The sequence below is a fragment of the Cucurbita pepo genome, chromosome 3, assembly GCF_057944985.1.
Source record: "Cucurbita pepo subsp. pepo isolate OVF chromosome 3, ASM5794498v1, whole genome shotgun sequence".
Lineage (NCBI taxonomy): Eukaryota > Viridiplantae > Streptophyta > Magnoliopsida > Cucurbitales > Cucurbitaceae > Cucurbita > Cucurbita pepo.
Window position 1 is genome coordinate 3,622,208 of NC_141800.1, and position 19,249 is coordinate 3,641,456.

General features: G+C 38.1%; 5 protein-coding genes and 1 non-coding gene across 7 annotated transcripts; 4 read left to right on the forward strand and 2 right to left on the reverse strand.

The window, feature by feature from the left end:
- The first annotated feature begins 917 nt into the window (after positions 1-917).
- Positions 918-4,452, forward strand: LOC111790710 (DHBP synthase RibB-like alpha/beta domain-containing protein). Its single transcript, XM_023671733.2, has 9 exons — positions 918-1,242; positions 1,581-1,693; positions 2,201-2,254; positions 2,357-2,381; positions 2,588-2,710; positions 2,955-3,121; positions 3,635-3,704; positions 3,791-3,889; positions 4,160-4,452. Exons 1-9 carry the CDS (start codon positions 1,036-1,038, stop codon positions 4,214-4,216), a joined length of 915 nt encoding a protein of 304 aa, XP_023527501.1. The 5' UTR covers positions 918-1,035; the 3' UTR covers positions 4,217-4,452.
- A 1,405-nt stretch (positions 4,453-5,857) lies between these two features.
- Positions 5,858-7,152, forward strand: TSO2 (Ferritin/ribonucleotide reductase-like family protein). Its single transcript, XM_023671732.2, has one exon. The coding sequence runs from the start codon at positions 5,994-5,996 to the stop codon at positions 6,981-6,983; it is 990 nt and encodes a 329-aa protein (XP_023527500.2). The 5' UTR covers positions 5,858-5,993; the 3' UTR covers positions 6,984-7,152.
- Positions 7,153-8,607: 1,455 nt separating this feature from the next.
- LOC111789872 (protein transport protein Sec61 subunit gamma) lies at positions 8,608-10,765 on the reverse strand. Its single transcript, XM_023670583.2, has 3 exons — positions 10,605-10,765; positions 10,387-10,502; positions 8,608-8,862 (listed from the first exon to the last, which is right to left on the reverse strand). Exons 1-2 carry the CDS (start codon positions 10,696-10,698, stop codon positions 10,387-10,389), a joined length of 210 nt encoding a protein of 69 aa, XP_023526351.1. The 5' UTR covers positions 10,699-10,765; the 3' UTR covers positions 8,608-8,862.
- Positions 10,766-10,877: 112 nt separating this feature from the next.
- On the forward strand, positions 10,878-10,959 carry TRNAS-UGA (transfer RNA serine (anticodon UGA)). Its single transcript has one exon. It is a non-coding gene; the product is annotated as a tRNA-Ser (tRNA).
- Positions 10,960-11,103: 144 nt separating this feature from the next.
- Positions 11,104-14,470, forward strand: LOC147793067 (uncharacterized). Of its 2 annotated transcripts, XM_087121866.1 has the most exons (3): positions 11,104-11,365; positions 14,167-14,243; positions 14,355-14,470. In XM_087121866.1, the coding sequence occupies exons 1-2, from the start codon at positions 11,214-11,216 to the stop codon at positions 14,240-14,242; spliced, it is 228 nt and encodes a 75-aa protein (XP_086977992.1). In that variant the 5' UTR covers positions 11,104-11,213; the 3' UTR covers position 14,243; positions 14,355-14,470. The 2 variants fall into 2 exon arrangements, with proteins under 2 accessions (XP_086977992.1, XP_086977991.1); XM_087121865.1 differs by having other exon boundaries at positions 11,107-11,365; positions 14,167-14,470.
- A 1,417-nt stretch (positions 14,471-15,887) lies between these two features.
- Positions 15,888-17,650, reverse strand: LOC111791117 (squamosa promoter-binding-like protein 13A). The gene is made up of 3 exons (XM_023672330.2): positions 17,132-17,650; positions 16,877-17,013; positions 15,888-16,783 (listed from the first exon to the last, which is right to left on the reverse strand). Exons 1-3 carry the CDS (start codon positions 17,476-17,478, stop codon positions 16,209-16,211), a joined length of 1,059 nt encoding a protein of 352 aa, XP_023528098.2. The 5' UTR covers positions 17,479-17,650; the 3' UTR covers positions 15,888-16,208.
- Between the last annotated feature and the right edge of the window lie 1,599 nt (positions 17,651-19,249).

The following is a 19,249-nucleotide window of genomic DNA, read 5'->3' on the forward strand; positions in this document are numbered from 1 at the left end:
TCATCTTCACGTTGTTAAATGTCACGGTTATATTTGTCTAATGCGTGTTGTTTATGGCAGCATTTTGAATGTCTTGGTTATGTTTGTTCAGGACCTGTTGTCTATATCTATGGCTACATGTTCATTCTAAATTCTTTCTACATGCTTTCACCTTAGATAAACATTTACTACTGACTATTCACGAAAATCATGTCTACGCTCGTTAGGGCTAAAACGTTCCAAAATGTACTATAGGAGGAGTATGACTAGTTGTCACTTATTCCTACTCGGGTTATATATTATCAAAGTCGTCGTTGTTGTCTAATCGCTTTTCGCTTATCACTCAAGTTTTCTAAAATATTTTTTCTCAAACATGGCTTGAGCATACACCTATGTTGTTTGCAAAATTCAAAATTCTTACAATTGACTTGTTCGTTGGGTTAGAACAAGTGTCCCACAATGCTAACAAATATTGTCCTCTATGGACTTTCTCTTATGGGATTCCTCTCAAAGTTTTTAAAATGCGTCGTTTTCTTTGTGCAAGGATCATGCTAATCTTCTTTGTATCGGGAATATCGATACAATTGGAACAATGCAAAGAAGATTAGCTGACCCATGTGCTGCAAGGAAGACGAAGACGACGTGTTTTAAAAAAAAAACTTTGAAGGAAAGTCTGAAAGGAAAAGTCCAAAAAAGACAATATCTACTAACGGTGAGCTTGGGCCGTTACATTAAACCACTATAAAAACAACCGAGTTTTTCCTTTTTGTTTGAATTTGATTTGAACGGAGAGTGTGAGCAATAATTTCCAATTCTTAATTTTGTATGAATTTTTTTATTTTTTATATATAAGTTAAAAGGGGTAATTTGTAATTTACATATTTTTAATTTTTTTTAAAAAAAATCCAATTGAGTTGTAATTGGAATGTGACGTGGCATCCAGGTGGGATATTCTCTATCCATGATGTGCTTCGTCTCCGATCGCAGCTTCTGGATTCTTTTACTCGCAGTTCTTAATTCCGGCGATGCTGTCACAGTGATTCTCCAATCTTCAAAATGATCGCCAATGTCAAATCCAGCGTATATCCGTCTGCTGCTTCTTCTCTCTCTTCCGTTCGATCCTTCGCGCCAATACGGTTCCCTTCGTCACCACGTACCGTTCGTTTCGACGGTTCTGGAACTTCACGGCGGCTCCAGGTCCTCGCCATGGCTGTGAAGCGGAGTCCTAAGCGCCTCAAGTACTCTGCTCCACGCTTCACCAAGGTCCTCTCCTCGCTAAATACTCCCGTTTTTTCGGCTTGATTCTGCCCTTGTTGCTACTTATTGGATATGAAATTGCTGTCGCTATTGCTTGGTATAGAAAACCTAATGGCGGAGGTAGAGTTGCTTAAAGTGAATTAAACATTTGTACTGTTGTCGCTTATTTATTTATTTTAGTATAGATTGACAATCAGTGAATCGAGTAGGAGATTGCGGGGAGTATAGAAAGGATTGTTGCAAGATTTGGATTGTTGGCAACTAGTGATTTTGCCTGTTTTTGGTAGATGAAATTTGGAAATCAACGAAGTTAATAAACTTGTACTCACTATGGTCTTTATCAGGAAGGGAGCTTGCTATATGTCAAAGCAGAATCAGGAGAGGATGCTTGGAAATTAGAACCCATAGTTGATCTTCTAAAAGAAGGCGCAGTTGGGGTTATTCCTACGGATACAGTGTATTTCTCTCTAACTTCATATGTCTCTCACCTTTTGATATTTATTCATTGCTAACATGGCTGACTCTTAAGAGGAAATTGGACACTTGAATGAATAAATTTGTCCACAGTTTGTAAGAATCATATTTGCACTCTCTGTGTCATGCCACCCAGATTTTAGGCTGTCTTAACTCTGTTGAGAACGAGCTTCAAACTTCTACAGTGAATTTTTGGCTTCCCATGAGTATACTTTAGTCGGAATATTATTGGTTCGTTCAAATTGATTGTATCTGTATGGATATTCTACTTGTGATGATGAGAGTTCTGGAGGAGATGTAGAAGATTTAAGTTTGTGAATTTAAATTTACAGTGACAAGGATTGCAAAAGGAAATTTGTTCAAGTTTCTTATGCTTTTGATGGACCATCTCGCGAATTTTGATTTCACAGCATTTTTGTTCCATTTCATAGATCTTTGTTTGTCTCTTCCTTTCATGTGTAACGGGGTGCGTGTGCTTATATTTTTCAAGGTATGCAATAGTTTGTGATTTGAAGAACCCCTCAGCCATTGAACGAATGCGAAGGTCGAAGTTGTTAATTTGTTCTGCTATATTAGATGATATATTTGATTAGTTACTTCAGTTTCTCTCCCCTGATGCTAAAGTTTATTGTGCTGTTTAATGCAGGATCAAGAATATAGAGCCTTCCAAGGTGTGCTTGTTCTTAAAAATCTCTGTATTGTGCTTTAGATAATGCTCATGTGGCCCTTCAAACTCTTGAACTACAACTACAATGCTCAAATGATGCTGGACAAGATAATTTAATCTACTTATTATCATTCATGTCTGTCTTTCTACAGCCTACCTTTCCATTTTTTCATTATTTTCCTTAATTTTCACTTATAATTAACTATGCAGCCTCTAAGCATTTTGTGCCACTCTTTCCGGGACATCGACAAATATACTACAGGGTTTCCCTGTGGTGACGGCCAAGGCCATTCAAATATATTTCGCATGGTTAAGCATTGCCTACCTGGACCAGTGAGTGGCTCTTCTAACCATGTTTCGTTATGATAACTCTTTATTCTCAGTCCTTAGGATTACATAGTGTCCCCAAATGAGTTCTAGTGCCTGTAGTTTCCATAATCACGTAGAATTGAAGAAAGTGAGAAAAACATTTTCTGTTATGTCTTGATATATTATATAGTTCGTAGTGAAATTCTCTTAAGTTCATTGAACTCTTTAACTAGAGCAATTGATTAGTGAGACAGTTTTTGTGTAACAGTATACCTTCATCTTAACTGCAAGCAAAGAACTGCCTAAACAGTACATAGGGTACGGCACAACCACTGCAAAACATGCATCAAGGAAGAATGTCGGTGTGCGCATTCCTGATGATGCGATATGTCAAGCAGTACTGGAAAAGATGGATGCCCCATTGATATCCACAAGGTTAGTACAATCAATACTCTTCTAGTTCTCTCTCCCTTCCTCTCAACGCGTCTCTTGATTGGTTTCGAGAACTGAAAAGACCTTCTGTACAAGCTGTTTAACATTGCTCTCCATATCTGTTTGCCTATTTCTCATGCAGCTATTCGACCCCATAACGCAGAGTTTTAATTTGGTTTAATTGACTATCAATGTTTTAACAGGATTCTTTCCATTCCTTCCTATCCATTTCTGGATTGATCATGGGATGGGGAGACTATTTGTATTAGTTGATTTAAGATTGTTTTAAACGATCGAATCCTAAAAATAGTGAAAGGAAATAAGTATTTCAGAAGTGATGATTTGTTCAAACTATATGTTTGTAACGGCTCAAGCCCACTGCTAGCAGTTATTGTCCTCTTTGGACTTACTCTTCCGGGCTTTCCCTCAAGATTATAAAACGTGTCTGCTAGGGAGATGTTTCCACACTTTTATAAAGAATGTTTCGGATCTCACAATGTTAATCCCTTCTTTCAGTGTCAAATGCTTGAAGGAAAATGAGTGGTTGCTCGATCCAGTTGTCATAGCGGATATCTACGGGAAAGAGGTATGAATAAATCCTACAAAGACAGAGTGAATATTTATGCAGTAATACCAAATTTTTCCTGAAGTCTGGTTGTTTGCTTCAAATAGGGTCTGGATTTTGTGGTGGATGGTGGAGTGAGAGTGGCAGATCCATCCACCGTAGTAGATATGACTATCACTCCACCAAAGCTTTTGCGGCAAGGGAAGGTAATCAATTAGCCATTTCATTTTAGCATAATGAACACTGAATTATGATTAACTCGCCTCATCTCTTGCTATCTGATCACGTATCCAGCGACATTCATTCAAAAGCAATATTTTCTATTAAATCTAGATCCATTCATTTCTTTGCTGTGCTGTCCCGGTCTCGTGCTCGATCCTCATGAAATGGAGCCGAGTTCCATAATTTCAAGTTTCTGATGAATATGGATAAGTCATTGTTCATTGTCTTCCTCCTTAATGTTTTGCAAAATCCAGGGAGCTAAACTGCCATGGATGGTAGCTGAAGGTGACGACGAACCACCCGCCGAGTGATGATATCCGAATCCGGTCTGCCATTTTGTGGATAACCCACTGCACAAATCACATGGAAGACACAATCCAGTTCCAATTAACAAACAAATCAGCTGGAGTTTGTACAGTGTGTTGTTCTTGGGATATAATCAATAGGGGAAGGTGTAGAGGAAACAGAAAGGGGCTTTGCTTCTTTCCTTTCAACATTGAAGACCAGATGTGCCCATGGCAGCTCTGTCTATCAGGTTTTTTCTCAACTCGAAAAATTATCATCTCTATAACTACGTTTCGAATTTCGAATTAACACCCTTTTCAAGTTTAAGATTAAAATTTCGAAACTGCAAATTAAAAAGTTCATAGTAAAAATTGATACATCTAGACAAGTTTATGAGTAAAATTATTGAACCTATAAACTCTTTTGACCAATTGAACTATACTTAGACAGTTGGATTGAGTAATGGGCTGGGCAGCCCATAAGAAAGCCCAAGGCCTGCTTCGTGATTGGGCCTCCAGAGGCCCATCCAAACGAATAATAGATAAGAATTTGAACCTATGAACTCTTTTGATCAATTGAACTATACTTAGACAGTTGGATTGAGTAATGGGCTGGGCAGCCCATAAGAAAGCCCAAGGCCTGCCTCGTGATTGGGCCTCCAGAGGCCCATCCAAACGAATAAAAGATAAGAACCCTTATATATACTATACATTTAAAAAACAATGAAATAAAAAGATTCATATATTAAATGCACAATATGCTGAAGTTGAATTAAAATGAAAAAATAATAAAGTCAAAGCGGGAAGGTGGGGGTAGAAATAAAAAGGCTTCAGTTTCCCGCCCTAAAATAAAACATTTTTCATTCAAAATTTCCAAATAATTTCCCTCCAAATCCCTTTTTCAAAGTTTTATTTTAAAAATTTAATTTCTGATGCCTTCTTTGAGGGTATTATGGTAATAAAATCAATATTGAATTGCTATTTTCCTTCCACGTCTACAATTTTAGTCCACCAATATCTTTATAGATATTACGTGTGTATTAATTATAATTTCAAAATTATTATGAAATTTACAAAATTTATTGTAATTATTTATAATTTTAGCTCAACTCGAGTGTAGGTCAGCTCGGTTAAACATATACTAATACTATCAATCAAGAAATTTGTGGGGGGTGAATTCTCAGTCTCAGTGCAAGAAACACGTCTTTTAATTAGGGGTTGAAATTTCACTAATTTTTTTTAAAATAATTTCAAATTGATCGCACAAATATTACGTGAATTTCATAACCATCCCATATTGGTTGTGGAAGAGAACGAAATACCCTTTATAAATGTGTGAAACCTTTTAGATGCGTTTTAAAGCCTTTAGTGAAAGCGGTGTGAAAGCCTTCCCCTAGTAGATGCGTTTTAAAACCTTGAAAACCTTGAGTAGAAGTCCGAAAGGAAAAGTTCAAAACCTTAAGTAGAAGTCCGAAAGGAAAAGTTCAAATAAGACAATATCTGCTGGAAAAGTTCAAATACAATAGGTGGTAGTTTTTATTTTTTATTTTTTATTTTTTATTTTTTAAAATGGCATGAAATGGTTCATGCTTCCTGAAAAGTGCCCACGAACTTAAATTTTTCCGGGAAAATTTACATAAAAAATTTAAATCACCCGCTATTTTTCAAAACCCTATCCCTAATTTCATCCTATAAAATCCCTAGTTTTCCTCTCCCTTCTTCACCATACCTCAATCGGAAAAAATCCCTAAACCCTTCATCCCCAAATCCCGCCGGAACCCTAAACCTTCTTCCAATTCCGACCATGCCTGCAATTCCTGACGAGCCTCTCCTTGCCCCTAACCCCGACCGCTTTTGCATGTTCCCGATTCAGTATCCTCAAATCTGGGAAATGTACAAGAAGGCTGAAGCCTCCTTCTGGACTGCTGAGGAAGTCGATCTATCTCAGGACCTTCGCCATTGGGAATCTTTAACTTCCGATGAGAAGCACTTCATCACTCACGTTCTTGCGTTCTTTGCTGCCTCCGATGGCATCGTTTTGGAGAATCTCGCCGGGCGGTTCATGAAGGAGGTCCAAGTTGCTGAGGCTAGAGCCTTCTATGGATTCCAAATCGCTATCGAGAATATCCACTCCGAGATGTATAGTCTTCTTCTCGAAACCTACATTAAAGACTCGAACGAGAAGAATCGGTTGTTTCGCGCGATTGAGACCGTCCCCTGCGTCAAGAAGAAGGCGGATTGGGCGTTGAAGTGGATCGATAGCACTGAAACGTTCGCTGAACGTATTTTAGCCTTCGCTTGCGTTGAGGGAATCTTCTTCTCAGGTAGTTTCTGTTCCATTTTCTGGTTGAAGAAACGCGGGTTGATGCCTGGACTCACCTTCTCGAACGAGTTGATTTCGCGAGACGAAGGTCTTCATTGCGATTTCGCTTGTCTGTTGTATTCACTGCTGAGGAAGAAGTTGAGTGAGGATCGAGTGAAGGAGATTGTCACGGAGGCGGTGGATATAGAGAGGGAATTCGTGTGTGATGCTTTGCCGGTGGCTCTCGTTGGTATGAATGGTGATTTGATGAGTCAGTACATTGAATTTGTAGCAGATAGGTTGGTTGGAGCTTTAGGGTATGGGAAAATCTATAATGCTCAGAATCCGTTCGATTGGATGGAGCTGATTTCGTTGCAAGGTAAGACGAATTTCTTCGAGAAGAGAGTTGGGGATTATCAGAAGGCGTCTGTGATGTCAAATTTGAATGGAAATGGTGACACGCATGAGTTTAAGATGGATGAAGATTTCTGAGGATTGAAGATGAAGATAAAGATGAGTTCGTTGTGTAGAATAAAATTTGTGGGTTCTTCTTTCTTCTTCTTCTCCTGTAACTTAGTATTAAGAATTAGACTTGATTATGTTTGTTTAATTTCTTCTTGGTTGAGAATGAATGATATAAAACGTTACATCTTTTTGTTTTTGTTCTTTGTCCTTCTGACTGCAAATTGGTGGTTTGGTTGGTTGTCTAGGGTTTATGTTTATGTCTAATGTCTTCCAAGCTGTATACTTGCTGAAAAAACAAACTCATATTTGGTCAATTTGAGAAGCAATTTTGTGTTTAAAATTGTTCTTAGAAGTCCTCCATGATTGTATATGTTAAAGCTATAGATTCATTTAGTCAAAGACAGCAAGGGCCATTGTTGGGCCATTTCTACCTCTCCTTCTGGCCATGGCGACGGTGATTTTCCCGACATTGGCCGAAGCCCTCCTGTTCCTTTGATGCGAAGAAATGGATTGCGGGTCTGTCGGGGATGATACAGGTGAGTTTTCTTGTTGCTCTACTTCAATATGGCACAATAAGATTGCTGAAACTGTGAGGGATGTTTTGGTGTTACTTGTTATTACCTTGAACAAAATGGGGTTTGTTTGTTTCTCACTTGGATAAACTTTTTGCAGGGAACTTCACTCTGCTAGCTGTGTTCTTAACCTTTTGTTTTTAGGTTCTTTCTGGGTTTTACAGACCATAAGAATTTGTTAATCAAGTAGGAAGTTTCTGATGGAACTTTGGTGCTTTAATGTGTTCTTATATTCTGGATGTTTTTGGTCAGTCATATCTAGTACATTTATGCTTATGTTGATCTTTGTTTCTTCTACAGATGCAGGATTTGACATATTCTGTCTAGAGAAAGTGAGTTCATTTTACAATAACGATCACGAGCCGATGGTTCATTTCTACAAGTTTGTTGCAACGTACGTCGTCGTCCTATGATTTCGATTCTCTATAAAGGCCCAGAAATGCCTTGCTTACGTATCATTGGGAAGTGCATTAACATAAATACGACAGTAACTATAAAAACGAGTCAAGGTAGATTGTCCCACACTAGCACTTCCGTGTTATAACTCTAGCTCCTAAAAAGAAAAAAATTGAATGCAAGAGTTTTAGACCGAGGTGGAATTTTGAAGCTTGAACTCAGGTTTACTAGAAAATTTATTTATGTGCGAGTTTAGCTTCTTCAATTCGATCCAACTATTTTTCGGCAAATACTATTTCAAGTGAAACGATGAGCAAATTGATAACGATACTTCATATTGGTATCCTTATGTCTCCATTTCTCAGCTGAAGAGAGCAGAATTTGACAGAGTTCGGCATCAATTCTATCATTAGAAGAGATTCAAGAGATTGTTGGAAAAAGAGAGAAAACTGTACCCGACCGAGGGATGGACGTAAACTCGTAGGCTAGGTCTCTCCTCTGTTTAGTCCATTAGTTAAATTTTGACAATATGATATGCAACATGATATTCAAAATGTCGTGTAGTGAGTGCATGCTTGCACTTTCAATCAAATCTACTGAAAATATATAGGCTTCTTTTGCTGTGTATCTACTAATTTGCCAATCGTTAAAGCTTGACAGCATAAAGGAAAGGGCAGTAAATATAATCTTCATCCCAATGACGAAGCCAAAACTTGTTCCTTTATTACTCTAAAATAACCAGTAAACATGAACAAAACACATTGGATTAATCAGAAAGTAAGACATAATCCTGACAATTCGTTACAGCCATTCATGGAAGTCTGCTACTTACCATATGGAAGAGAAATTAAGCTTTTAAATTAACAAAAACATCAGTAAGGATTTGAAATAGTAGATCTATTTTGGCCAGCTTTTGCTCCTTTTGTGGCCTCAGCTGCCTGCAACACAGATCCAACAGGTAATAATGAATGATTGTCAAAAGGCAGAACCAATTCAAAGTTTTACGCAAGTTAATGTTGTCTGAAAAAGAGGTCAAGCCAGCAATCACACTCATCAATTATTACATGGAACTGTTATTTGGGAATGGAAACAGTGAGCAATCATGCCGACATAAAGTAGAATGCAAACTACATCTATCACTATGATTATGCAAAATTGAGCCAAATGACTATGTGAGATCACACATCGGTTGAAGAGGAACGAAACATTGTTTATAAGGGTATGGAAACCTCTTTTTAGCAGACGTGTTTTAAAAAACTTGAGGGAAGCCCGAAAAGGAAAGCCCAAAAAGGACAGTATCGGCTAGTGGTGGGCTTGGGCCGTTACAAATGGTATTAGAGCCAAACATCGGGCTATGTGCCAGTGAGGATACTAAGCCCCAAAGAGGGTTGACACAAGGCGGTGTGCCAACAAGGACGTTGGCCCAAAGGGGGTGGATTGGGGGTCCCACATTGATTGGAGAAGGGAACGAGTGCCAGCGAGGACGTTGGGTCCCGATGGGGGTGGGTCATAAGATCCCACATCGGTTGTAGAGGGTAACGAAACATTTTTATAAGGGTGTGGAAACCTCTCTCTAGCATACATGTATTCAAAACCTTGAGGGGAAGTCCAAAGAGGACAATATTTGCTAGCGGCGGGCTTGATACGTTACAAGCTCTCCCTCTCCCAACAAGAATTGGTCTTCACCAGCTTTCGTGTGTTATAAGGTAAGGGTAAGGTATTATGAGCAATTACAGTTCCCAGGTAAGTTTTCCCCCCTTCCCCCCTTCCCCCCTGCCCTCCTTCCTCTATATAGCTAACAATGTGCAATCAACAAGGCTTGATATGGGTTACAGAATTTTGTTATTGAGCTCGGGATTGATCGATGTAGAAGACTAGATGTGTTTTCTCCTTGTGGTTGTGAAAGTTTGAGAAGATTAGTTTAGATGCACATATCCTACATTATTCATAGACAATGTAAATTGTATGAAATGGCGAGAGCAAGTCTTCAGGATAATTTTGTTTGAAAGGGAATATGGTATATAGGGAGAACCTTTAAGAAACAAGAAAGCCAAGAGGAGTCATGAACAAAAAAAACTCGATCAACCCATCAATGGCGTACTTAGAATCATACCTAAAATACTTATCTAACAAATTAAACATTTCTTCCTTCATAACCTACATGCCCTAGATATAGATTAATCTAACAATCTAAAAACATTAATCATATTATTCCCCAAGTCAAAGAGAAGCTGTAGATTTCAATTCCGTTCTCCAGAATCCAATTTTATTTGATGCTCAAGACTAGAAAGGGAATAAACTTGGATAACACAGAAATTCGACATAGATCAAACCTGTTTACCTTCAATAAGATCGGACTATTTTATTAATTGAAGGAACGCAACCTCGAGAAAGAATCAAGCAATTACTCAATTCGGAAAACACTGAAACCTAGAGAGGCATAAGTAAAAAAAAATCCTGACCTAACCAGATCCAACGATGATGTTATTGATAGGGATAAAGATGAGCTTGACGAAGAAACCGACGAATCCCATCACCACGAAGCCGATCGCTGTACGAACCGCGACCTTTGTGAACTCTACAAATCTCCAGGAGTAGAGGAAATTGGTTATAAGATCTCCGCCAAAGATTAAAAACAACTACAAAATCAAAGAGACGAAAATGGCTTCGGAATTTGTACCTTTGCGATCAGGCTTGTGACAGCGCTTGACGAGACGTACGCTGTCCTTGGCGAACTCCCGGAGTGGATCGAAGACGGAATCAATGGCGTCCATTTTTTCTCTGCAGGGCTCAAAATTTCCACTGTCTGGTTGATAAAACGCCGAACAAACTAATTATAAAAGAAGAAAAAAAAAAAAAAAAAAAAACCAGGACGGAGAAGATAATCCGATGGTCAACTCTCGAGAATAAAATTATATTAAAAATAATTTCAAATCCGATGATCCCACAAATTGTCGATATGTCCGAGTGGTTAAGGAGACAGACTTGAAATCTGTTGGGCTTCGCCCGCGCAGGTTCGAACCCTGCTGTCGACGTCTTTTATTTAGAACATTTTTTTGGGTTTGGGCTTGGGCTTGTTTGAGCTTCAGCTGTAGAATTTGGGCTTGTGATGGGCCTTGAAGATTGTTTCAAATGGACAATTCGATCAGGCCCATTAAACTGATCGTCGTCTTCTTCGATCAGCCTCGCCAGCAATTGAAGGAGTCTGCATTTGTATTCGAAGCGCGAGTAACCAGCGGGCAGAATTTTGTTTTGTTTGGTCCGGAAGTTGGGATTGGGATTCACGTAGATGGCTTTAACGAACTTCATCTTGACGGTGGCCGGAGTTGGCGCTGTGGTTCTTCTTTTGAGGAGCGATGTGAAGCAATCGGCTTCAATCTTCAGGCGCAACGTCAAGCACATCCGCCAGTGGCTTGAAGAAGAATCTACCTCTGCCTCCAAGTAATTTTTTCTTTGAAATTCTTAGTTTATTTTCTTGTTTGGTTCATATTTGTTTTCTTGAAGTTCATTTGTATTAGTGCTGTCGGAATGAATCAATAGACCTTAGCATTTGGTTCTTGTTGGAAATGATTGTGTGTGTTAGGAATTTAATACGCAGGCAGTGGGAGTATTCATGTTTGTTGCAATTGCGTTCCGGCGCTGGGTTTATTGTTGGTTAACCAAAAGAAAACCTGCTTTGAATTCACTTTGAGTAAATCTTTACTCTCTGGAATTAATGTGGAAAGGGAGAGGTCACTAGGATGACTGATTTTGGTTGTGTGTTTTGGTGGAAATCCAAGAAAGAGGTCATTTGGAGACCCATCCAAGATAAAAATATAATGGGGAAATTAACTAATATAGGAGATCAACAAGGCTAAATCAGTCGGAAATGAAGTTCTCCTGGCTAAAGGTTTCTCTAGAGATGTGGCATCAAATTATTGAAGAAAAATTTGATGTTGATTGGGTGAGGTTACAAATGTGAAGAGAAATAAGTTGCTGGTAGAACCCCTCCATGTTTAGACTTGTGATCTAACAATTCTCAGTAGGAAATGGCATGAAGATTTCCTTCTGCGATAACAGATGGAAGAGAATCATCTCCTGAGGTGTATGTTTTGGAGAATTTCAACTGTGGCTGCTCTGTTGGATAGATGCATTCACTGTGAAGGGTTTTCTGGATGAGAAGTAAATTCCTGGAAATTTCTATGAGAAGATATTTTTCAGGTGAAGAAGCAAGCAAATATGATGGCTTTGCTTGCAAAAAACCTAGCAACAAGAAGGATATTAAAGTACGGATTCTAAAATCATCTGGATGTTCTGAAACGTGAAAAGAGGAGGGTTTAAAGAGAAATCCATCAAAGTTGGTATGAAATGGAAAGATGCCGCAGAAGTTTAAAGTTTTTTCTTTCTGGACTTTGCGGTTTTGAAGCCATGAATACTACCACTAGGATTGCAGAAAAGGTGTCCTGATAGGGCATTTCTGCTTCGTCCAAACTGGTGTACGCTTGTGTAATGCCAAGGAGGAGAGCCAACCACCAGTTTTTTTTCATTCTGATTTAGCTCACATGTTGGAGCACAAACTTGGGGTATACACATATACACTGGGAGTTTCTTAATTCGTTAAAAAACTCTGAGGAGATGCTGTGGTAGTTATGGTTGGAAAGTAACTATTAAAGATTCAATAATAAGGAGAGGAATAGGATGAGTAGAGGAATTTCTTGAATAAGAGTAAAGCTCTGTGTAGAGAGATTGATGTTTCTTTGAAGGGAGGTTTGATAGTCATTTGTTCAATTGGGATATTATGGGCATGACCGAAGTTAGAAATGGTTAGAAATGGAAAGATCATATATTTATAAATAAGATAATATTTCCCTTGGCAAGAGGTTGTTTAAATGAAGATTTTAAAAAATGGACAATGCATAGCAATATTGATAATGAAGGAAATGTTTTCATTTTCCTAACACGTATTAGTCTTGTGCTTATGGGGGTGAGTGTTAGCAAGAAGGAAAAGGAAAAGAGGGTAAAGATATGGTTGAAAAATGAAGGTTACAGTACCTTAATTTAGTGGCACCTTTTTGCATTTAAAACATTTCCTGGCCGTCAGCTCTCATGAGGAACTCCTTAAAAACTTTTGAGCTGTATTTCTGGTACGTATTCCCTAAGGATTGGTAATGGATACTTATAAATTAATCAGTCATGGTTTTGGAGTAGGCTTGCAATGCGAAGAGAACCACTAGAGAATCTTATCTTCTTGTCAAAGGTTATCTAAAACATTACTCGTCTTCTAGAATTCGAAGGAAAGTTTCCTTTGGTCTTGGAAAGTTAAAAAACAGATTGAGAAAGGGACTTGTTGATTGATTGATTGGTTAGGTCTATCGTCGTCGTTCTAATATTATTAGTTTATACTAATTTTTCTTTTCATAGATGTCAACTGGGGATGTACTTTTCTCGAATCTTGATCAACTGTCCAAATTGATTCCTGGAATTTGCTTTTGGTTTAGATTGATTTGTTGTGTTGGAGTTCGTGTTCAATCTGCCGCTAGACGCTCAATTTATTAATGTTTCATATGACAATAGCAAGTAAAGGACATGAGAATAAAGTAATAGTGGAACTCCAGAGCCCAATAGAAATGTACTATTTACAGTATCAGTGTATTGCTGTTTGATGAGGATTACAGGCTACCTAGACTTTCAAGAGTTTTGGCATTCTCCTCTCGTAGTCACTCTAGTCACTTCCATGTAACTAGTTGGCTGCCCTCTCTCCTCTCAGTCGTCCTTTTCTATTGTCAATAGTATTGTTATAAAATGCCCTGATTGTTCCTATCCCTGCTTGCAACTAACTTTCACTTAAAATGTCCTCCTTTGCCATCTTTCTTGGGAATACTTTATGGACTGAGAAGTTGGGCGCCTATTGGCTTACTTCCTGTGCCTCTGGCTTCTCATATCTGTTTCTTTGTTTTTAATTAATCAATTAATTTATATGATATTAGACCCAATTGCATAATGTTTAGCTAGTTTAATGCAGTGTAGCTACGTTCGGCCAGAAGAATGTTAAAACCCATTCGAGTTGGCGAGTGAAGAATATGATAGATAGTATAAATAAAAAGTAATAGAAGAAGAAAAGATATCAAGCTTATGGGTTATGGTGATTTTCATAGAACCTCTGTCTTTAAGCTGTCTATTTGGCATGTGAATGCAACAGGCTGCTGCTCCTTTTGTAGGCCATGCTTTTGTAATGTAATATGACTGTGATGTTATTCTTTCAGGACTGTGGAGAAGGCAACCAAGGAGCTGGAAGCCAAAACTTCTCAGAAGGATATTACAAAAGATGACAAGCACTAGTGTCAGTATTAGGTTATTTAGCAATGCGAACCTGTTATTGAGTCGATCTCTCCCCCCACCCACCCAAATTTTGTTGTCTACTTCACTACTAATAATCCCTATTACTTTTCAGGGTTCCTTTTCATCCCAGTTTAGGATCTGATCGCTTTGGCCATGATGAAAAAAACATGAATTTTGGTTACATCCTTAAAGTTTTAATGGAAGTATTATTTGACATGATTGAGTTAATGGCTTGCCTGATACCTACTAATATATCTTGCCCTTCTGTCAATCTTGACTTGTAAGACAACCTAAGATCTGTTCTCATTTCCCCGCCTGATTGTAGTTTTAAAACTAATTTCTTTAGAGGTCTATAATAATTAGACGTGCTGGATTGCCCCCAGTGCAAAGATAATTGCTGTCTGACTTTATAGCATTATGTTGATTATAATCATGCCTGCGGTGTCGAGATAGACAAGGAGATTGGTCTTGCCAAAATTAGTGTTTATAAATTATGCTCTGTGCCTATTTAATTCCATATTAGGTATCATTATGTCATAACCTGAGGTCAGCCATGAGCCATCTAATACAATCCTCCGCATCAGGTATGCATTCCTTCTTTTTCTATACAGATTTTTGTGTGTTTCATTCATGTATTGAAAGAATAAAGTGAAAGTAGATATCATTTTGATGTTTGAAATTTGATAAATGACTCTTTGGTGCTCCTGTAATTTGGGTCTGTGTCAATGGAGCTGTTCAGTAGGTTGATGAGAATGTTGACTGGATATTTATTTATTGGCTAGGCTTTCTCTTACCACATGTGGTTTATTTTAGTGCTACTACTTGATTCTAAAGAAATTTTTGCTTCTTTATTAGTCGTCTAGGAGCTTATGGGAGGGGCCCATCTTTATTTTCATAGTTCTTATACTTTTATAGTTTTAAAAAAATATGATTGTTGCTTCAAAAATTCTCGTTTTGAATAATATTTTAAGAAGTTTGTCGTGTTGAAGTCAAGGTCGATAAAAATGAAATAAAAAGACTAAGGTTAAGTTACAAATTAAAATTCCAAATTTGAGGTTCGTGTATTTGGGACTCCTAACTTTTAAGAAATTATGAATTTAATCTTAAACTTAAGAATTCTATGAAATATACGTATCTACTCGACGAAAATCAAAAGTTTTTGATTGGTTGTACTAAAAAAGATTTAAAATTTTACTTCAAGAACAAAATAGATACAAACATAAAAGATTCAGAAAAGTCCAAATGAGTACCAAAAATGAATCTTCCACAAGTATTATACAAAGGAAAAAAAAACTAAAAATTAGGGAATAAAAATATATGTTTGAGGTCAAAGTAGGGTTCAAACCTAATTCTGTCCTTTTTGTTTAATACTTTCTATATATGGGGATTGATTGTCGGTTATAGCATGAGCTGCTACTAATCTTGCTTAAGCTCTGTCCTAACAGCTTGGCTTGTAAGATGAAGAAGAAGGGGATACACCTTGTGAGCCGTTCTAAAAGCATACTTGACAGCTTTGTAAGTAAAATGATGAATTCTTCTGAAAACTTCAAGATTCAGCATGAAATCTCATATACTATAAGCTATAGACTAGAACATAAGCTTGTTTCTGTGTATTCTTTAGCAGTATCATCAAAACACAGCATGATCAAGGAAGCAAGAACATAGTAATTTCCAAACAAAACATGATTCAAGAACACAAGTCTAGAAGAGGAATAGCAAGACAATCGTTACCAGGGTCGCTCGGCGTAGGTGTTACAAAATGGCACGTAGATATATCGTAACGTGTTCATGATGCTTTGCGACTCCTGGTATAAATGATGATGTCAAAGCAGTCTATTCCTGGTTATGGAAACTCAAAAAACAAACCAGCAAAATACATTTGCTGTCTAAGAACACACAACTTCAAATTCAAAACGAGTCTTGGATTAAAGCCATAGAAAACAGATATGGTTTCTGAAGCAAGACTCTACTCCCAAGAAATGGGAAACTTATGAGGAGCCTCACTTTGGAACAAGCCATCAGATGCCTCCATTTCAAGCTCCAACCCATTATCAAGATTGGTTTCACAAACAGGCTTGTCCTTGGAGCCAAAGGAGGCAGAGAAGTCACTTAAACTACTGAAATGCAGCTCAGTCTCTGGAGTTTGGACTGGAAGACTCAGATGAGACTGAACTAAAGAGCTCAACCCAGCATCTGGGTGCGATGACAGAAGATAGAGAGCACAACCTGAATCCACGGGCGAAGTATTGGTAGGCACCGCTTGTTTCTGGTTGCCCACCTCACTTCCCTGAGAGATTGCATCAGGAAGTTGCTGATTGAAACATAACCGAGAAGACACCATTTGCTTACCTTGCCTGGTCCCATTTTTGTGGAGGAAAAAGGGCAACTCTTCGTTGTCTCCTCCTCCTCCTCCATAGCTGAAGTAAGCAGAGGAATTTGGTGGAACCATGGAGGTTTCTTCAGGCCTCATGGACCATAAACTCCTACCATGTTCATCAGGCACATGAATCTGTTGATTACTGAACTGCAGCACAATTGGCCCTATGGATTTGAGGAGGGTAACCCAATTTTACAAACAGAATGGCATCCATCAAACAATTATAAGGTAAATTGCAGAAACAATCAGTTACTAACCTTTGCAGTTTGACAGGAAATCTCTTGAACTCATAAACAGGGATTCGGGTTGAGGCTTCCTCCTGCGGCGATTGTGCCCATCAAGCCGCTTCCTACAGCTTCGCTTCACCTCATCGAACTCACCAAGCGGATGGAACCTACAATACTTTTACTCAAGAACAATCGGACTCCACAAGAAACAACAAGAACCCCGAAGATTTTGAGGTAAAATTAGAACAAAACAAACAAAACCCATTAATGATTTCTGTGTTTTACCTGCTGCACTGTTGACAGAATCGTTTTTCCTCGCCCCTCACCATCACAACAGGGGTTTTGGAGTGCGAATCGCAGACCCTATGGCGTCGATGATACTCCTTGCAATTCTTCAGGTCAGAGTCACAACCATCGACCAAACAGGACTGATTTTGAGTCCCTTGGAGGATTCGAGTCCTTTTGGAGGATCCATTAGAGGAAGAACTTTCCTGGCTCGAACCCTCGAGAATGGGTTCTTCATTATTATTGGAAGAACCAATCGAGTCAGAGAAACTTGTGGGCGGTGGGGGGGTGTGATTCTTTTCCCGGAAAGTGGGTTTTCCAGAAAGAGTTCCCCAACCCCAATCCATAAACAACACTTGTTTGATTGATCTCTTCCTTCTTCTTGTTCTTCTTCTCTCCAATTGAACATACCCAAATCCTCAAATGGGTCTCCACTTTTTGGATAAAAAAGAGGCGAAAACAGTGAGGATAGAGAATGGTTGGATGATATAAGACAGACAGGTCACTGGTTTTGGTACAGTACTCGTTGATGCCAATATTATATCAAAAAAACCCACATGAGTTTTGAACCTCAACGGAGTTTTAGAGAGAGAGAAGAATAGAGAGAGAGAGAATAGAGAGAGAAATCATAGTGGAAAACTTGGTGAGCTTCCCATTTTTTGCCACAACATGACAAACACAAAGTTCCAAGAAAATGGGTTTAGAATTTGATTAAGAAAGCTACCATATTTACTCTTCCCATCAAGCCCCAACTAGGTTGCTGCATTAATAATCACCTATAAGAAGAAAAACACAAGAAAATTGGGTCATCCTTGGTCTCCGCTCCAATTTGTGCAAACCTTTTTTAGTCATTCTATATTCAGAACCATTTTCATTTAGATGTAGTCCCGTTTTATTTATATACCTCTCTTTCATTCGAGTGTCACATTCTCCGAAGAAAAACACAAGAAAATTGGATCGATGGCTCATCTCAACTCTGGTAAGCATATAGAAGAACAGAAAGACAATTCAAGACTCCGTTGGCCTTCTCATCTCTCTCTCCCTAATCTTTCCTCCACTTTAGGAAATACTTTGAGCAACTTTTCACACAGCGAATTTTGTTTTAATTGGTTTGCTTTTCCTTCGTTTTTCATACTTTTCCACGTAAATTGTTGTATTTCTTATTTTTATTCATTTCTTTTAATTTTTATGCAACTTGTCACCGAAAAGGAATGTGCACCTTAATGATATATGTAGTAGACTCCTGTAAGTCTTTCTCAGATATTTTATTCTCAGAAAACCTCTCTCATTTGGATATGGTCTCGTTTCATTAATGTACCTTTCTTTTATTCAAGTGTCACATTCTCAATTATTTTTTTACTTAGTAGACACCGGTAGTGAAAAGTTGTTTTCTCAGTAGCCAACATGTATATAAATATCCGACTTCTACCAATTCATAGAACATAGCATATATCATTAAGCGTAAAAGTCGAAAGGGAGATTAGGTTAGAAAGAGGAAAGGGAGAGACAGATTTTATTGGTCTTGAATGAATAGTAAAATATGGAGAGAATCAATCAATTATAGGAAAGAAAAGGGGTTTAAAGAAATAATGTCTGCTCCAAGAATCTCAATTTTGAAAAAGAATTCAAAATTCTTAGATACTTATTAGACAGAATTCATTCTATGCTTTAAACAACTTTAATTTACAATACCTTTGGCATCTCTAGAAGAACCAAAAAGCTTTTCTTGTTTAGGGTCGGTCCGAGACTCCTTCCTCTTAAATCGCAAATAGTTAATCACGAACATATCTGATAATGTATACGAATAGAATCTAGGTGGGTTTAGTTGTTTTGACTTGTTTTAAAAAAAAAAACAGGGTCGATGAAGATGTGTTAGTTCAGTATTACATGGTCGAGAACTGTAACATTCGTGTTGTTTTTTTCTCCTAATTAGAGTAAGACGACTTTCAAATACTTTAAGTAACTGCAACAACTAGAAGGATTGGCCTAACTCTAAGACCCCGACTGAATAGGAAAAGTTTCGATGAGACCTTACAAGTAGGTACTCATCGAATTTTCTTTATACTCATTCCTACTACTATTGTTTGTTTACAAATGGAGCGGTAGCAAGGAGGATCC